Source organism: Nomascus leucogenys, unplaced genomic scaffold, assembly GCF_006542625.1.
Source record: "Nomascus leucogenys isolate Asia unplaced genomic scaffold, Asia_NLE_v1 Super-Scaffold_544, whole genome shotgun sequence".
NCBI lineage: Eukaryota > Metazoa > Chordata > Mammalia > Primates > Hylobatidae > Nomascus > Nomascus leucogenys.
This window is the reverse complement of record NW_022095780.1, coordinates 35,061-51,221: the sequence shown is the minus strand read 5'-3', so window position 1 is coordinate 51,221 and position 16,161 is coordinate 35,061. Positions and strand designations below refer to the sequence as shown.

Genomic DNA, 16,161 nt, shown 5'->3' with positions numbered 1-16,161 from the left:
CAATTCTCTACTCTGATCTGCACTCCTCATTGTTTATTTACTAAAATCTTGTGGTGAGTCTTTTTTAAAATTTATTATTATTATATTTTAAAGATAGGGTCTCACCATGTTGGCCAGGCTGGTCTTGAACTCCTGGGCTCAAGCAATCTGCCTGCCTCAGCCTCCCAAAGTGCTGGGATTACAGGCATGAGCTACCACACAAGGCCAGTAATGATTCTTTTTAAATGCATAAGAATTTTAAATGAGCAAATAAAAGAGAATAAAAATAACCATTTCTTACAAAAAAGTTTCTCAAACCATTTCCCATCCCTGTCTGTGGATAGGGATCCCTTTGAATAAGGTAAATAGAAAACAAGATATTAAAAAAGCATCATACTCTTTTATAAGCAGTTCATGGTTCCTACATTTAAACATGTTCTTTAACACATACACTACAGGCATGTTTTCTCACAACTTAACAATTGCTATGAATCCCTTAAACCATGAAATGTAAATTCATGCTTTCCCAAGGCATTTTCCATCAGATCAACAAAGAGATCAGCGAGAACAATGAATGCAGGATGAAAATCTGATTCTAATAATGTCAGATTAATCAGAAACAGTTTTGTTGTTGTTTGTTTGTTTGAGATAATGTCTCTGTCTCCAGGCTGGTGTGCAGTGGGACAATCATGGCTTACTGCAGCCTGGACCTTCCCAGGCCTAACTGATTCTCCCACCTCAGCCTCCTGAGTAGCTAGGACCACAGGCGCATGCCACTGGGCCTGCCTAATTTTTTAATTTTTGTGGAGACAAAAATTAAAATCTAAAAATTAAAAACTTAAATATAAATTTTGTAGAGACAAAAGTGTTTCCCTGTGTTGCCCCAGCTGATCTTAAACTGTTGGGCTCAAACAATCCACCCACCTCAGCCTCCCAAAGCATTAGGATTACAGGCATGGGCCACTGCGCCCAGCCTACAGAGACAGTTCTTACAGTTTATTGTTTTTTTATAGAAAGTGAGTCCAAAATGCAAGAATAAGCCTTAATAATTCTTAATAATTATGCTAACATTTATCCTTATTACTCATATTCATAATACAAACCAACCTTCATAAAAGGAAGTTTAGACTACAATCAGAATGAGTTTGTTATCAAAGACTTCTTACCTCCTCCTATTGGCCCTCCCTATTGCAGTTACTTTTTTTAACTCTAAGAGTTAGGGGTCATTATTTATGGAATGCTACTGGGTTGAAAAGTGTGTAAAGACATAATAATATCCAATCATAAAGAACTTGTAATTACATTCAAATGAGATTCCAGGAAAGTTGAGGCACAGAGTAGGTATCCACTGCCATACAAATCAAGGTTAGTTTGGGTTTATCATTATGCTTAGAGGCTCTAGGCTAGCTGATAATTCTTGTAAACGCCCTTTCCATTCAAGGGACCACAAATAGCCCTTTAAGGAAAATAGATGTATGCTATGCCTAAGCTGATCTCTCGGCAGAAACTCCACAAGCCAGAAGAGAGTGGGGGCCGATATTCAACATTCTTAAAGAAAAGAATTTTCAACCCAGAATTTCATATCCAGCCAAACTAAGCTTCATAAGTGAAGGAGAAATAAAATACTTTACAGACAAGCAAACGCTGAGTGATTTTGTCACCACTAGGCCTGCCCTAAAAGAGCTCCTGAAGGAAGCACTAAACATGGAAAGGAACAACCGGTACCAGCCCCTGCAAAAACATGCCAAATTGTAAAGACCATCGAAGCTAGGAAGAAACTGCATCAACTAATGAGCAAAATAATCAACCAACATCATAATGACAGGATCAGATTCACACATAACAATATTAACTTTAAATGTAAATGGGCTAAATGCTCCAATTAAAAGACACAGACTGGCAAACTGGATAAGGAGTCAGGACCCATCAGTGTGCTGTATTCAGGAAACCCATCTCACATGCAGAGACACACATACACTCAAAATAAAGGGATGGAGGAAGATCTATCAAGCAAATGGAAAACAAAAAAAGGCAGGGGTTGCAATCCTAGTCTCTGATAAAATAGACTTTAAACCAACAAAGATCAAAAGTGACAAAGAAGGCCATTACATAATGGTAAAGGGATCAATTCAACAAGAAGAGCTAACTATCCTAAATATATATGCACCCAACACAGGAGCACCCAGGTTCACAAAGCAAGTCCTGAGTGACCTTCAAAGGGACTTAAACTCCCACACAATAATAATGGGAGATTTTAACATCCCACTGTCAACAATAGACAGATCAACGAGACAGAAAGTTAACAAGGATATCCAGGAATTGAACTCAGCTCTGAACAAAGTGGACCTAATAGACATTTACAGAACTCTTCATCCCAAATCAACAGAATATACATTTTTTTCAGCACCACACCACACCTATTCCAAAATTGACCACACAGTTGGAAGTAAAGCTCTCCTCAGCAAATGTAAAAGAACAGAAATTATAACAAACTGTCTCTCAGACCACAGTGCAATCAAACTAGAACTCAGGATTAAGAAACTCACTCAAAACACTCAACTACATGGAAACTCAACAACCTGCTCCTGAATGACTATTGGGTGCATAAAGAAATGAAGGCAGAAATAAAGGTGTTCTTTGAAACCAACGAGAACAAAGACACAACATACCAGAATCTCTGGGACACATTCAAAGCAGTGTGTAGAGGGAAATTTACAGCACTAAATGCCCACAAGAGAAAGCAGGAAAGATCCAAAATTGACACCCTAACATCACAATTAAAAGAACTAGAAAAGCAAGAGCAAACACATTCAAAAGCTAGCAGAAGGCTAGAAATAACTAAAATCAGAGCAGAACTGAAGGAAATAGAGACACAAAAAACCCTTCAAAAAATTAATGAATCCAGGAGCTGGTTTTTTGAAAAGATCAACAAAATTGATAGACCGCTAGCAAGACTAATAAAGAAGAAAAGAGAGAAGAATCAAATAGATGCAATAAAAAATGAAAAAGGGGATATCACCACTGATCCCACAGAAATACAATCTACCATCAGAGAATACTACAAACACCTCTATGCAAATAAACTAGAAAATCTAGAAGAAATGGATAAATTCCTCAACAAATACTCCCTCCCAAGACTAAATCAGGAAGAAGTTGAATCTCTGAATAGACCAATAACAGGTTCTGAAATTGTGGCAATAATCAATAGCTTACCAACCAAAAAGAGTCCAGGACCTGATGGATTCACAGCCGAATTCTACCAGAGGTACAAGGAGGAACTGGTACCATTCCTTCTGAAACTATTCCAATCAACAGAAAAAGAGGGAATCCTCCCTAACACATTTTATGAAGCCAGCATCGTCCTGATACCAAAGCCTGGCAGAGACATAACCAAAACAGAGAATTTCAGACCAATATCCTTGATGAACATTGATGCAAAAATCCTCAATAAAATACTGGCAAACCGAATCCAGCAGCACATCAAAAAGCTTATACACCATGATCAAGTGGGCTTCATCCCTGGGATGCAAGGCTGCTTCAACATACACAAATCAATAAATGTAATACAGCATATAAACAGAACCAAAGACAAAAACCACATGATTATCTCAATAGATGCAGAAAAGGCCTTTGACAAAATTCAACAATGCTTCATGCTAAACACTCTCAATAAATTAGGTATTGATGGGACATATCTCAAAATAATAAGAGCTATCTATGACAAACCCACAGCCAATATCATACTGAATGGGCAAAAACTGGAAGCATTCCCTTTGAAAACTGGCACAAGACAGGGATGCCCTCTCTCACCACTCCTATTCAACATAGTGTTGGAAGTTCCGGCCAGAGCAATCAGGCAGGAGAAGGAAATAAAGGGCATTCAATTAGGAAAAGAGGAAGTCAAATTGTCCCTGTTTGCAGATGACATGATTGTATATCTAGAAAACCCCATCGTCTCAGCCCAAAATCTCCTTAAGCTGATTAGCAACTTCAGCAAAGTCTCAGGATACAAAATCAATGTACAAAAATCACAAGCATTCTTGTACACCAATCACAGACAAACAAAGAGCCAAATCATGAGTGAACTCCCATTCATAATTGCTTCAAAGAGAATAAAATACCTAGGAATCCAACTTACAAGGGATGTGAAGGACCTCTTCAAGAACTACAAACCACTGCTCAATGAAATAAAAGAGGATACAAACAAATGGAAGAACATTCCATGCTCATGGGTTGAAAGAATCAATATCATGAAAATGGCCATACTGCCCAAGGTAATTTATAGATTCAATGCCATCCCCATCAAGCTACCAATGACTTTCTTCACAGAATTGGAAAAAACTACTTTAAAGTTCATATGGAACCAAAAAAGAGCCGGCATCACCAAGTCAATCCTAAGCCAAAAGAACAAAGCTGGAGGCATCACGCTACCTGACTTCAAACTATACTACAAGGCTACAGTAACCAAAACAGCATGGCACTGGTACCACAACAGAGACATAGATCAATGGAACAGAACAGAGCCCTCAGAAATGATGCCACATAGCTACAACTATCTGATCTTTGACAAACCTGACAAAAACAAGAAATGGGGAAAGGATTCCCTATTTAATAAATGGTGCTGGGAAAACTGGCTAGCCGTATGTAGAAAGCTGCAACTGGATCCCTTCCTTACACCTTATACAAAAATTAATTCAAGATGGATTAAAGACTTAAATGTTAGACCTAAAACCATTAAAATCCTACAAGAAAACCTAGGCAATACCATTCAGGACATAGGCGTGGGCAAGGACTTCATGTCTAAAACACCAAAAGCAATGGCAACAAAAGCCAAAATTGACAAATGGGATCTAATTAAACTAAAGATCTTCTGCACAGCAAAAGAAACTACCATCAGAGTGAACAGGCAACCTACAGAATGGGAGAAAATTTTTGCAACCTACTCATCTGACAAAGGGCTAATATCCAGAATCTACAATGAACTCAAACAAATTTACAAGAAAAAAACAAACAACCCCATCAAAAAGTGGGCAAAGGACATGAACAGACACTTCTCAAAAGAAGACATTTATGCAGCCAAAAAACACATGAAAAAATGCTCATCATCACTGGCCATCAGAGAAATGCAAATCAAAACCACAATGAGATACCATCTCACACCAGTTAGAATGGCCATCATTAAAAAGTCAGGAAACAACAGGTGCTGGAGAGGATGTGGAGAAATAGGAACACTTTTACACTGTTGGTGGGACTGTAAACTAGTTCAACCATTGTGGAAGTCAGTGTGGCGATTCCTCAGGGATCTAGAACTAGAAATACCATTTGACCCAGCCATCCCATTACTGGGTATATACCCAAAGGACTATAAACCATGCTGCTATAAAGACACATGCACACGTATGTTTATTGTGGCACTATTCACAATAGCAAAGAGTTGGAACCAACCCAAATGTCCAACAACGATAGACTGGATTAAGAAAATGTGGCACATATACACCATGGAATACTATGCATCCATAAAAAATGATGAGTTCATGTCCTTTGTAGGGACATGGATGAAACTGGAATACAGGATATATTTTTCTAATTATTCTCTTTAATGATTCAAGAAAGCATACTTCCTGTTTTGAATAACATGTGGTTATATGCAAAAAATTTTCAAATTTCAATATAAATTTCCCTGTTTATAATTGGAAGATTGAAATGGTATCTACTGACTCCTCTAAGATGGGAAAATCTGTGAACATATTTCCTACAACTCTTTCCTCTCTGCTTTCCTTTCTGCTTTCGGTTACTATCTGAGATCTCTACTTGGTAGGTAAACTTCTCTTTCAGAAATTATGAATGGGGGGCCGAGCTCAGTGGCTCACACCTGTAATGCCAGCACTTTGGGAGGCCGAGATGGGAGGATCACTTGAGGTCAGGAGTTCAAGACCAGCCTGGCCAATGTGGTGAAACCCCATCTCTACTAAAAATACAAAAATTAGCTGGGCATGGCAGCAGCTGCCTGTAATCCCTGCTACTCAGTAGACTAGAGCAGGAGAATCACTTGAACCCAGGGGGCAGAGGTTGCAGTGAGCTGAGATCACACCACTGCACTCCAGCCTAGGCGACAGGGCAAGACACCATCTCAAAAAACAAACAAACAAAGATATTTAGGCTGGACACAGTGGCTCAGGTCTGTAATCCCAGCACTTTTGGAGGACAAGGCAGGCAGATCACTTGAGGCCAGGAGTTCGAGACCAGCCTGGCCAACGTGGTGAAACCCTGTCTCTACTAAACACACAAAAATGAGCCAGGTATGGTTGCAAGCGCCTGTAGTCCCAGGTACTTGGGAGGCTGAGGCAGGAGAATTGCTTGAACCCAGCGGGAGGAGGCTGCAGTGAGTCAAGATCACACCATCGCACTCCAGACTGGGAGACAGAGCGAGACTCCGTCTCAAAAATATATATATGAATGGCATTTTCACGGTTTTATAACCACACTCACAATTATCTAGACATAATCCTATGTAGTAATGGTTTAGGAGCTTAACATGACTCCTTTTATACCATAATTTATTCATCTTCAGTTCTCTGTGCTATGTGCAATGATAAACAATGGAATTATTTTCATGATGGATACATGGCTGCTATACATCTCTAGTGCTAACACACACGGCATCTCAGAGTACCAAGAAACGTTTCCTTTCAACTAAAAGGCAGTATTTTGTCATGACATGCAAACATTAAATAAATTAAAAAATAAATTTACTACCATAGTTCACAGTAGCTTTATTTTTTGATATTTTATTTTATTAAATATCTTATTTATTATTATTATTATTTTTTTAAATAGAGTCAGGGTCTTCCTATGTTACCCATGCTGGTCTCAAACTCCTGGGCTCAAATGATCTGTCCACCTTGGTCTCTCAAAGTGCTAGGATTATAGGCATGAGCCACTGTGCCCAGCCAGCTTTATTTTTAATAGCCAAAAAACTGAAAACAATCCAAATGTCTATCAACAGGTGAACTGATAAACAAATGATGGTATATCCATACAACAGAATACAACTCCAGCAATAAAAAGAAGCAAATTTCTGTTATACACAGCAACATGGATGAACCTCAAAATAATCATGCTGAATTAAAGAAGCCAGAAAAAAAGGCTCACAACTGTATGATTCCATTTATATGAAATTTTAGAAAATACAGACTAATCTTTAGTGGTTGCTTGGGGATTAGGAGGCAAGGAGGAAAGGGGCGGGGAAGAAGGAAGGGATTATCAAAGAGCATGAAGAAACTTTTGGAGGTGATAGTTATGCTCATTATCTTAATTATGGTGATGGTATTACAGAGATATACGTAAGTCAAAACTCATCAAAATGTACATATTACATTTGTGAAGTTTACCGTATGTCAATTACACTTCAATAAAGCTCAAAAAAAAAAAAACCTTTCTCCAAAGAGAAATTAAGGGCCAGGCACGGTGGCTCATGTTTGTAATCCCAGCACTTTGGGAGGCCGAGGCGGGTGGATCACTTGAGGTCAGGAGTTTGAGACTAGCCTGTCCAACATAGTGAAATCCTGTCTCTGCTAAAAATACAAAAAATTAGCCGGGTGTCATGGCAGGTGCCTGTAATTAAAGCTACTTGTGAGGCTGAGGCAGGAGAATCACTTGAACTTGGGAGGCAGAGGTTGCAGTGAGCCAAGATCATGCCACTGCACACCAGCCTGGGTGACAAGAGTGAAACTCCATGTCAAAATAAATAAATAAATAAATAAATAAATAAATAAATAGAAATTAAGGAAACAATCTCATTTACAATAGTTTCAGAAAGAATGAAATACTTAAGTACAAACTTAACCAAGGAGGTAAAAGGTCTGTACACTAAAAATTATAAAACACTGATGAAAGAAGTTAGACACAAATAAATTGAAAGATATTACATGTTCGTAGACTAGAAGAATGTTGTTAAAATGTCTATACCACTCAAAGCAATCTACAAGTTCAATGTAATCCCTATTAAAATTCCAATGACATTTTTCACAAAAATAGATTTAAAAATCCTAAAATTAATAAGAAATTACAAAAGGCCCTGACTAGCCAAACCAATCTTGAGCAAGAACAAACATGGAGGCACCAGACTTTCTGACTTCAAGTTATTTTATGAAGTTATAGTAATCAGAGAGTATGATTCTGGCACAAAAACAGACACACGGACCAATGAAATAGAATAGAGAGCCCAGAAATAAATCCTATAAGGTTACCTAGAAGGTCAACCAATTTTCAACAAGGGCACCAAGAATATACAATAGGGAAAGGGCAGTCTCTTCAAAAAAATGTTGCTGGGAAAACCAGACACCCACATGCAGAAGAACGCACTTGAACCCTTATATTACACCACGTACAAACATTAATTCAAAATGGATTAAAGACTTAAATGTAAGGCCTGAAACTGAAAAACTTCTAGAAGAAAATATATTTTAAAAGCTCCTTGACATTGTTCTGGGCATGGTATTTTTGCATATGACACCAAAGTCAAGGCAACAAAAGCTAAAATGAACAAGTGAAATTATATCAAACTAAAAAGCTTCTGTACAGAATTTAAAAAGTTCAGCAAAATGAGAAGGCAACCTATGTAATGTGAGAAAATATGTGCAAACCATATTTCTGATAAGGGGTTAATATCCAAAACATATAAGGAACTCATGAAACTTAACAGCAAAAAATCAAATAGGTGCTTATCATGACTAATCATCAGGGAAATGCAAATCAAAACCACAATGAGAAAGCACTTTATGCCTGTTAGGATGGCCATTATTTAAAAAAACAAACAAACAAAAAACCATAACCAGTGAAGGTGAGGATATGGAGAAAAGGGCACCCTTGTACACTGTTGATCGGAATGTAAATTGGTACAGCCATTATGAAAACAGTATGGAAGTTACTAAAAAAGTTAAAATACAACTTCCATATGATCCAGCAATCCCACCTCTGGGTAAATAGCCAAAGGAACTGAAATCAGGGATATCCGCACTTCCGTATTCACTGCAGTATTACTTACAATAGCCAAGATATGGAAATAACTGAAATGTCTACTGACACATAAGTGAATAAAGAAAACGTGGTATAGACATACAATGGAATATTATGCACCTTAAAAAGGAACGAAATCTTGCCATCTGTGACAACACAGATGGACCTAGAGGGCATCATGCTAAGTGAAATGAGCCAGACACAGAAAGACAAGTACTGTATGATTTCACCTATTTAATGAATGTGGAATCTAAAATAGTCAAACTCATAGAAATGGAGAGTAGACTAGTAGTTGCCAGGGGATGAGAGGAGAAGGAAATGGGAGGTGATGTTTAAAGGGAACAAAGTTTCACTTATGCAAGATAAATAAGTTCTAGAGATCTACTATAAAGAAAAGTGCCTATCGCTAACAATATTGTTAATTTAACATTAGACCTTACGCTCAATGTTCTTACCACCAGCACCAAAAGAAAAAAGCCAATAATAATGATGATAATAATAATCACAAAAGAGGTAGGAGGAAACTTTGGAGGTGATGGATATGTTTATGGCTATGAAGATTGTGATGGTTTCATGGGTGTATACTTATTCTGAAACTCACTGAGATGTATTCATTAAATATATACAGCTTTTTGTATGCCAATCACACTTCAATAAAATGGTTTCAAAAAAATTGAAAACAAAAATAATTTAACAGTACGACAGTCAGTGGAGTAAATTTGAAATGAAAAATTGCATGAGCTTTCTGAGTGACAATTAGACTGCAAAAAAGGTGTTATTTTTTGGCTTACCAGTTGTACTTTTGTTCCAAGGAAGTTCTACCATAGGTTCCAAATCATTTCTAGTCAGAGCATATTCTGGCATTGACTGAGGCATTTTTTTGAGTCTGTGGAGAAAGAATACACAGCAAACATGTTCACGAACACACAAAAATTCCATAACAGAAAAATCAAACACAGCTCTCTTTCTTGGTTAGATGTATCATGCATGTTTAAACAAATCTGAAAAAGTTTTAGAGTATCCAGATAATAAAACATTTATTTTGTTTTGTAATGTAATGATCACCACTCCTATCTCTCTCCCCAGCCTACTTTACTGCCCCTTCTGGAGTCCCACCAGGGAGGGGTTCTTCCCTTCTGCTCTGCTTTCTCTACAATATATTCTCATATTTTCTAAGTACTTAAGGTACTTACAAAATAAAATAAGGCAGATACCTGCAAACTGCAGGAGAAAACATTATATCTAATTCTAGCCTGGAAATATGGCCTCACTAGTGTGTGTCCCTTTTAAGCTCACAGGGATAGTCAAGTGACACATATCCATTGGTTTACTTATCACAGTAAGATGTAAGTGCCTAACTATGCATAATACAATAATTTTATTTTTTTTGTATCAGAGATGAGTGAGGTCTGCTCATAAAAGCAAGCTAATATATATTTAATAACAAATGCTACTTCCACAATATATGCAGTGCTTAGCAAAGTGTTCTGCACATAATAAACGTTCTACACATAGTAACTACTGTCAGAGGCAATATAAAATACCCATCAACTACAATTACTAATGTTCTTAACTGTGAGCCTCAGAAAGTCAAATATTAAGTCACTAAGCATTCAAGCAAGCTCATTACAATTCACTAATAAAAGAAAATGTAATAAGAGTTATAAAGTTAAAAGTATGCAAAGGAAAAATGGCTTTCAGTTTAACGCTGGGGATATCCAGAAAATGTAATCAACCCATATATCCTATTCTGTTATCAAGGTTTCCTTGTACTTTGTCTTGTACAAAGAGAAATGGACAGTCCTTGCCCTTGAGAGTTTATAATCAAGAGAAGAAAAGTCACATGTGAAGAATATGATGCTAACTGAACAAACATTACATATAAACAAAGAAGCATGGTCTGTTCTTTCAGACAACAAAAAGGCAGCTGCAAGAGTTATATTGCTTGACAGCACACTGCAGGTGGAAGACTTGTATTATGTATCCTCAGAAATTGAGAAAAGAGTAGTGAAAGTGGTGTTAATCAGGAGTACTAAGAATGAAAACAATAATGAACAAATGCCTTTTATAATTTACCTCTTTATCTCTTTGACACAGACTTTATGGGCCTGCTCTGGCATACTAGATGTTCGTATTTTTTTCTCTAGCATGACAATGTCATCATTATCTTCATCTTCATCTTCTAAAGTACCTGAGATATGTGTAATTCTCCTAATAGGGCGTATTGCTATAACCTAACGTAGAAAGCAGAAGAGTAAAACCGTATGTCAAAATAAATTGGAAATGAAGTACTCAGGTACACATAAGATTATGACTGGTGCTGAATAAACATTTTTATGACTACAGTCTATATCTTTAGGAAGTGAAGTTCAGAATGATAATCAAAAGGCGGTTGTATACAGAGAGGCAGCAGAATTGCAGATGTAGACCAGCATAAGGTAGACATGATTCTTTGGTATATGCTTACAATAATACTTGCATAAGAAAACAAATTTCAAGGAACTGGATACTAGAAATAATTAAACCATCTAGAAATTATCTTTCTTTGAGCTACTGTTGCAGCCACTATTTTCTTGAAATACATTACTTCGTACCATTTGGTGACTGAAAAAAATTCCATTTTATCTCCTACATTACAAAATTTCTTCCTAGCATCTTCAACCTTTCCACCACTGGCTCTATTTTGCCTTCAAAGCTTTCCTGCTTTCAAAGTATTTTTTTCTTACCTCTAGTTTCTTCTAGTTAACTACCGCACTATTTACTTCCTTTCTTGTGAGGTTCTGCTTCTCTAACAAGTGGCTATAACCACCAGATCCCCTACCTCATCAATTACTTCAGTGAGCCTTTGGCATCTGTTCCCATCCCGCCAAAATTGTTCTTTCAAATCTAAAAAACATATTCTGTGCAAAGTCAAATGGCCTTTGTGTTCTCTATGATCTCTATATCATATGTTAAAACCACCTTACGTGCTCCTTGAAATTCATGAATAAACAACCATTACTAGAGCAAAATTATATACTAGCATTTAATTTAAAAGCCCCCAGAACATTTTATTTTTTGAGACAGAGTCAAGCTTTGTCATCCATGCTGAAGTGCAATGGCATGAACACTGCTTACTGCAGCCTCAACCTCCCTGGCTCAAATAATCCTTCCACCTCAGCTGCCTAAGTAGCTGGGACTACAGACACACACCAGCATGCTGGCTAATTTTTTAAATTTTTTTTGTAAAGATGAGGTCTCACTATGTTGCCCAGCCTGTTCCTGAACTCCTGGCCTCAAGCGATTCTCCTTCCTTGGCCTCCCAAAGCGCTGGGATTACAGGCATGAGCCACTGCATTCAGCCCAGAACTTATTTTTTAACCTGGAAAATTTATCTATTTAATACATTCAAATATAAAAATGTTTAAAACATAAAGCAGTAAATAAAAATTTAATTTTATAAAAACATAAGTACTAAATATATGCTTTTATTCTTATATAAGTCATCAGCAGATAAAATATTATAAATAAAAAACTGAACATATTATATATTTTTTAAAAGTGAGATTTCTATAAGCATATCAGTGATTTCATTGTTAAGACAAAAGCACTTTTTAATGCATTTTTCCTTCCTGACTGCTAAAACAGTGCTTTTCAACTCTTAGGGGAACAAAAAGGAGAGAGTTTTAGGTTAACTCCAAATATTATCCTAATTCCTACTTTTTAAATAACTGTCTCTTGCTTGATCATTTTCTGGAGCACTTTTGAAAAACTTTCAATTTAAGTGATGGCAAACTTTATTAAGAGTAAGCTGCAGTTTTCTGCAACTCCCAGTGGATTTGTCTTTCTACACATAATGAGTAATTGAGTCCCTGACCTGATCTCAAGCCAGAAATAATCTAGCTTTCTGCATGTTTTAAACAGCATGGTGTCCTGGAGTACTAATCGCCAGCATGACGATCACTGTTCCTATCTCTCTCCTCAGCCTACTTTATTGCCCCTTCTCTAGTCCCACCGGGGAGGAGTTCTTCCCTTCTGTTCTGCTTTCTCTACAATGTATTCTCTTTGATGACAAGACTTCTGTGCTGATGAACGTCAAATTGCTAATATAATTCTCAACGCCTCACTTAAGTCAGAGTGCTGCATCTCAACACCTTCAGAGAACTGCCATTTTCACATCCTGTCCACATCAAATATATCTTCCTAACATAAACTCTGTCCAGACATAAAAATAGTAAAATCAGCAGATCAAGATAGACTTCAAACAGATCCCATCGTACATATAAATGTAACGGATGATAATGGGGATGGGAAGGATTATTTAATTAGTGGTGTTGAGTCAAATAAAAAGCTATTTGAGGGAAAAATACAACTGCTGTCTTCAAAATAATGTATGGGTTAAAGAATTGAATACTTTTTAAAAAATCAACTAAAGTTAAACTGAAAGGAAAGTGAATATTTATCAAGCCACTAGAAGTTAGAGGACTTAAGCTTAGAAAACAAAAAAAGATCAAGAGTTGGACTAAATAAAAATGGAAACTTATTATAAGTTGAAAACAGCCAAATTTTGACACAACATACAGTCCTTTTAAGAAAGAGTTTTGTATTAGTTTCTTAATACTACATGCAGTAAAAAAATGTTATACTCAAAAGACACCCATCATAGTTATTTGTTAGTGTTTACAATGCACAAAACATTGGAAACAACACAAAAGGGGAAATGGCTCAGTAAATTATCCTTTTGGATAATAACCAAAACAAAGTGAGAAAAATGCTTACATGCTTTAAAAAAAAATCCAGGCAAAGAAAAAGATGAGAGGGAAACACCTAAATTTTATCAGTAATGCAAGTGGTAGGAGACAATAAACTTTTCTTATTTGTTCCTCTCTTTATTCTCCTTATTTTTTTTTCAAACCTGAAATGGGTTAAAATAAATATTTACCCTCTTATCATCATCTTGCTTGGGTTTTCTGGTTTTTTGAAGCAATTTCAGGCCTTCAATTTGTCTGACAAGCAGTGGTATAGTCATCTTGAACCGCTCCTCTAGGCTCACAGCATCTAAAATCTAAGGAAATGTGAGTCAATTAATAGGATCTCTCTCAGAAACACACAATCCAAAAACAGGCAGTCAGAGCCATGGTTTAAATTGCCAAATTAAAAAAAAAGATTCTTGACAGTATTCACAGCTACACTATGGCTAAGACAACCAAATGAACTATATTAATCAGCAAGGTTGTTTGAGATGAATATCAGAATCCTTAAAAAAGAAAGAAAAAAAACAGGATCTTGGTTTTTCACTTTAAAATGAAGCTGTGTGTTTTTTTTTTTTTTTTTTTGAGACGGAATTTTGCTCTGTCCCCAGGCTGGAGTGCAGTGGGGAGATCTTGGCTCACTGCAAGCTCCGCCTCCCGGGTTCACGTCATTCTCCTGCCTCAGCCTCCCGAGTAGCTGGGACTACAGGCGCCCGACACCATGCCTGGCTAATTTTTTGTATTTTTAGTAGAGACGGGGTTTCACTGTGTTAGCCAGGATGGTCTCGATCTCCTGACCTCGTGATCCACCCGCCTCGGCCTCCCAAAGTGCTGGGATTACAGGCGTGAGCCACTGCGTCCGGCCAAAGCTGTGCGTTTTTAAGATAAAAAAACCAGACACACAGTTGACGTCAACTCTCTCTGGGAATTATTCTCTTGAAGCCCAGAATGTGTTTTCATATTAGATCTAAACAAATTATAGGTTCAAAATATTAAATGTTTACATACACAAGAGAACAGAAGCACTCAACCAAATCTCACTAGTGATTTGTCGGAGCACGGGCCGCTCTCCGTTCCCGCAGTAAAACACACTGCTGCCGCCCACAGCCAGGGGGCTCTCTGGCAGTCCTGTAACTCTTCTACTCCTACTGGTTTCATTATAACCAACCTGTTTGTGTTAGTTGTATTTGCTATTATAATGGTTGGATTTAAGTACTAAATAAACTGATAACATATGAAAGAGCTGTTTCACTGAAAACAAACAAATATTCTAGGATGATTCAGTAAAAAAGACTGCTTTAAAAATACCTTAAAAATAAGTGTGCAAGAAAACTTAAAGTATTACAGTTTGGGAATTAAGTCATGTAAATGTAGGATTCTACACTTGGATTACTTTTCAAGTGTCTTTAACATTCATTTCACTTTAAATAAATATAAATTTAAAATTATAAGTAATGCACCATAGGTGTGATTTATATAAGAAACATCATGAAGATTCTAAGAAAGCAGGTCCACACACATAAGGGAAGGGCCATGGCTCCACGTTTAAAAATAGTGAATCAAAGAACGTCTACATTATAAGTTAAATTAAATATTTACCCTTTTCTTTTTTTTTTTTTTGAGACAGAGTCTCTGTTGCCCAGGCTGGAGTGCAGTGGTGAAATCTTGGCTCACTGCAGCCTCCGCCTCCTGGGTTCAAGCGATTCTCCTGCCTCAGCCTCCCGAGTAGCTGGGATTATAGGCGTGCACCACCATGCCCAGCTAATTTTGTATTTTTAGTAGAGATGGGGTTTTACCATGTTGGCCAGGCTGGTCTCGAACTCCTGATCTCAAGCGATCCACCCATCTCGGCCTCCCAAAGGGCTGGGACTACAGGTGTGAGCACCCAGTCAAATATTTACCTTTTTATGATTCTTTGCTTTAACTTTTTCTATAAATTGACTACTATTAACTGATTATGCAAATAAAAGAGCTGCTTGTGTAAACAAAAATATAAAACAATCACATTTGAAAGTCAGTTTAAATGTAAAAGCATTTCAACTACTTTGGGTCTCCAATATCTTTCTCTTGAAGGTCAAAACTTAACTACTCACTATCTAGATCTCAATAAAAAGTGACAAAGCAACCTGGCGTTCAAGAAGGGAACACTGTACCTGGAGTTTCTCTTTGTTGCTTGTTCGGATAATTGATGTCAAGATGTCTGGTAAAGCTTCCCTTGGAAGACTATCTAAAAGACGTCTCAATTTAGCAACTGCAGGGACAGACATATCCAACATTTCAACCAACTAGAAGGGGGAAAAAAAGTCTTTTAAATGAAATCTGGCATTATTTGTGAATTTTTAAAAATCAGATTTCCATCTAGGTTTAATGTTTGGGCCTCAGTCTTTGTTTCTGAAAGATCACTGATTAATATAGTCCACGTATTTTACAGGCC

At 37.1% G+C, this 16,161-nt stretch overlaps 1 protein-coding gene across 1 annotated transcript in view; it reads right to left on the bottom strand.

Moving 5' to 3' along the window:
• The window catches only part of LOC100592765 (lon protease homolog 2, peroxisomal-like), a 116,260-nt gene that overhangs the window by 87,453 nt on the left and 12,646 nt on the right, over window positions 1-16,161 (bottom strand). Inside the window, exons 3-6 of the mRNA XM_030808389.1 lie at window positions 15,881-16,012; window positions 13,919-14,041; window positions 11,074-11,231; window positions 9,789-9,883 (exon numbers count right to left, since the gene is read on the bottom strand). Of these exons, the coding sequence (XP_030664249.1) occupies window positions 9,789-9,883; window positions 11,074-11,231; window positions 13,919-14,041; window positions 15,881-16,012 (508 nt within the window). The remainder of the gene's footprint in view (window positions 1-9,788; window positions 9,884-11,073; window positions 11,232-13,918; window positions 14,042-15,880; window positions 16,013-16,161) is intronic.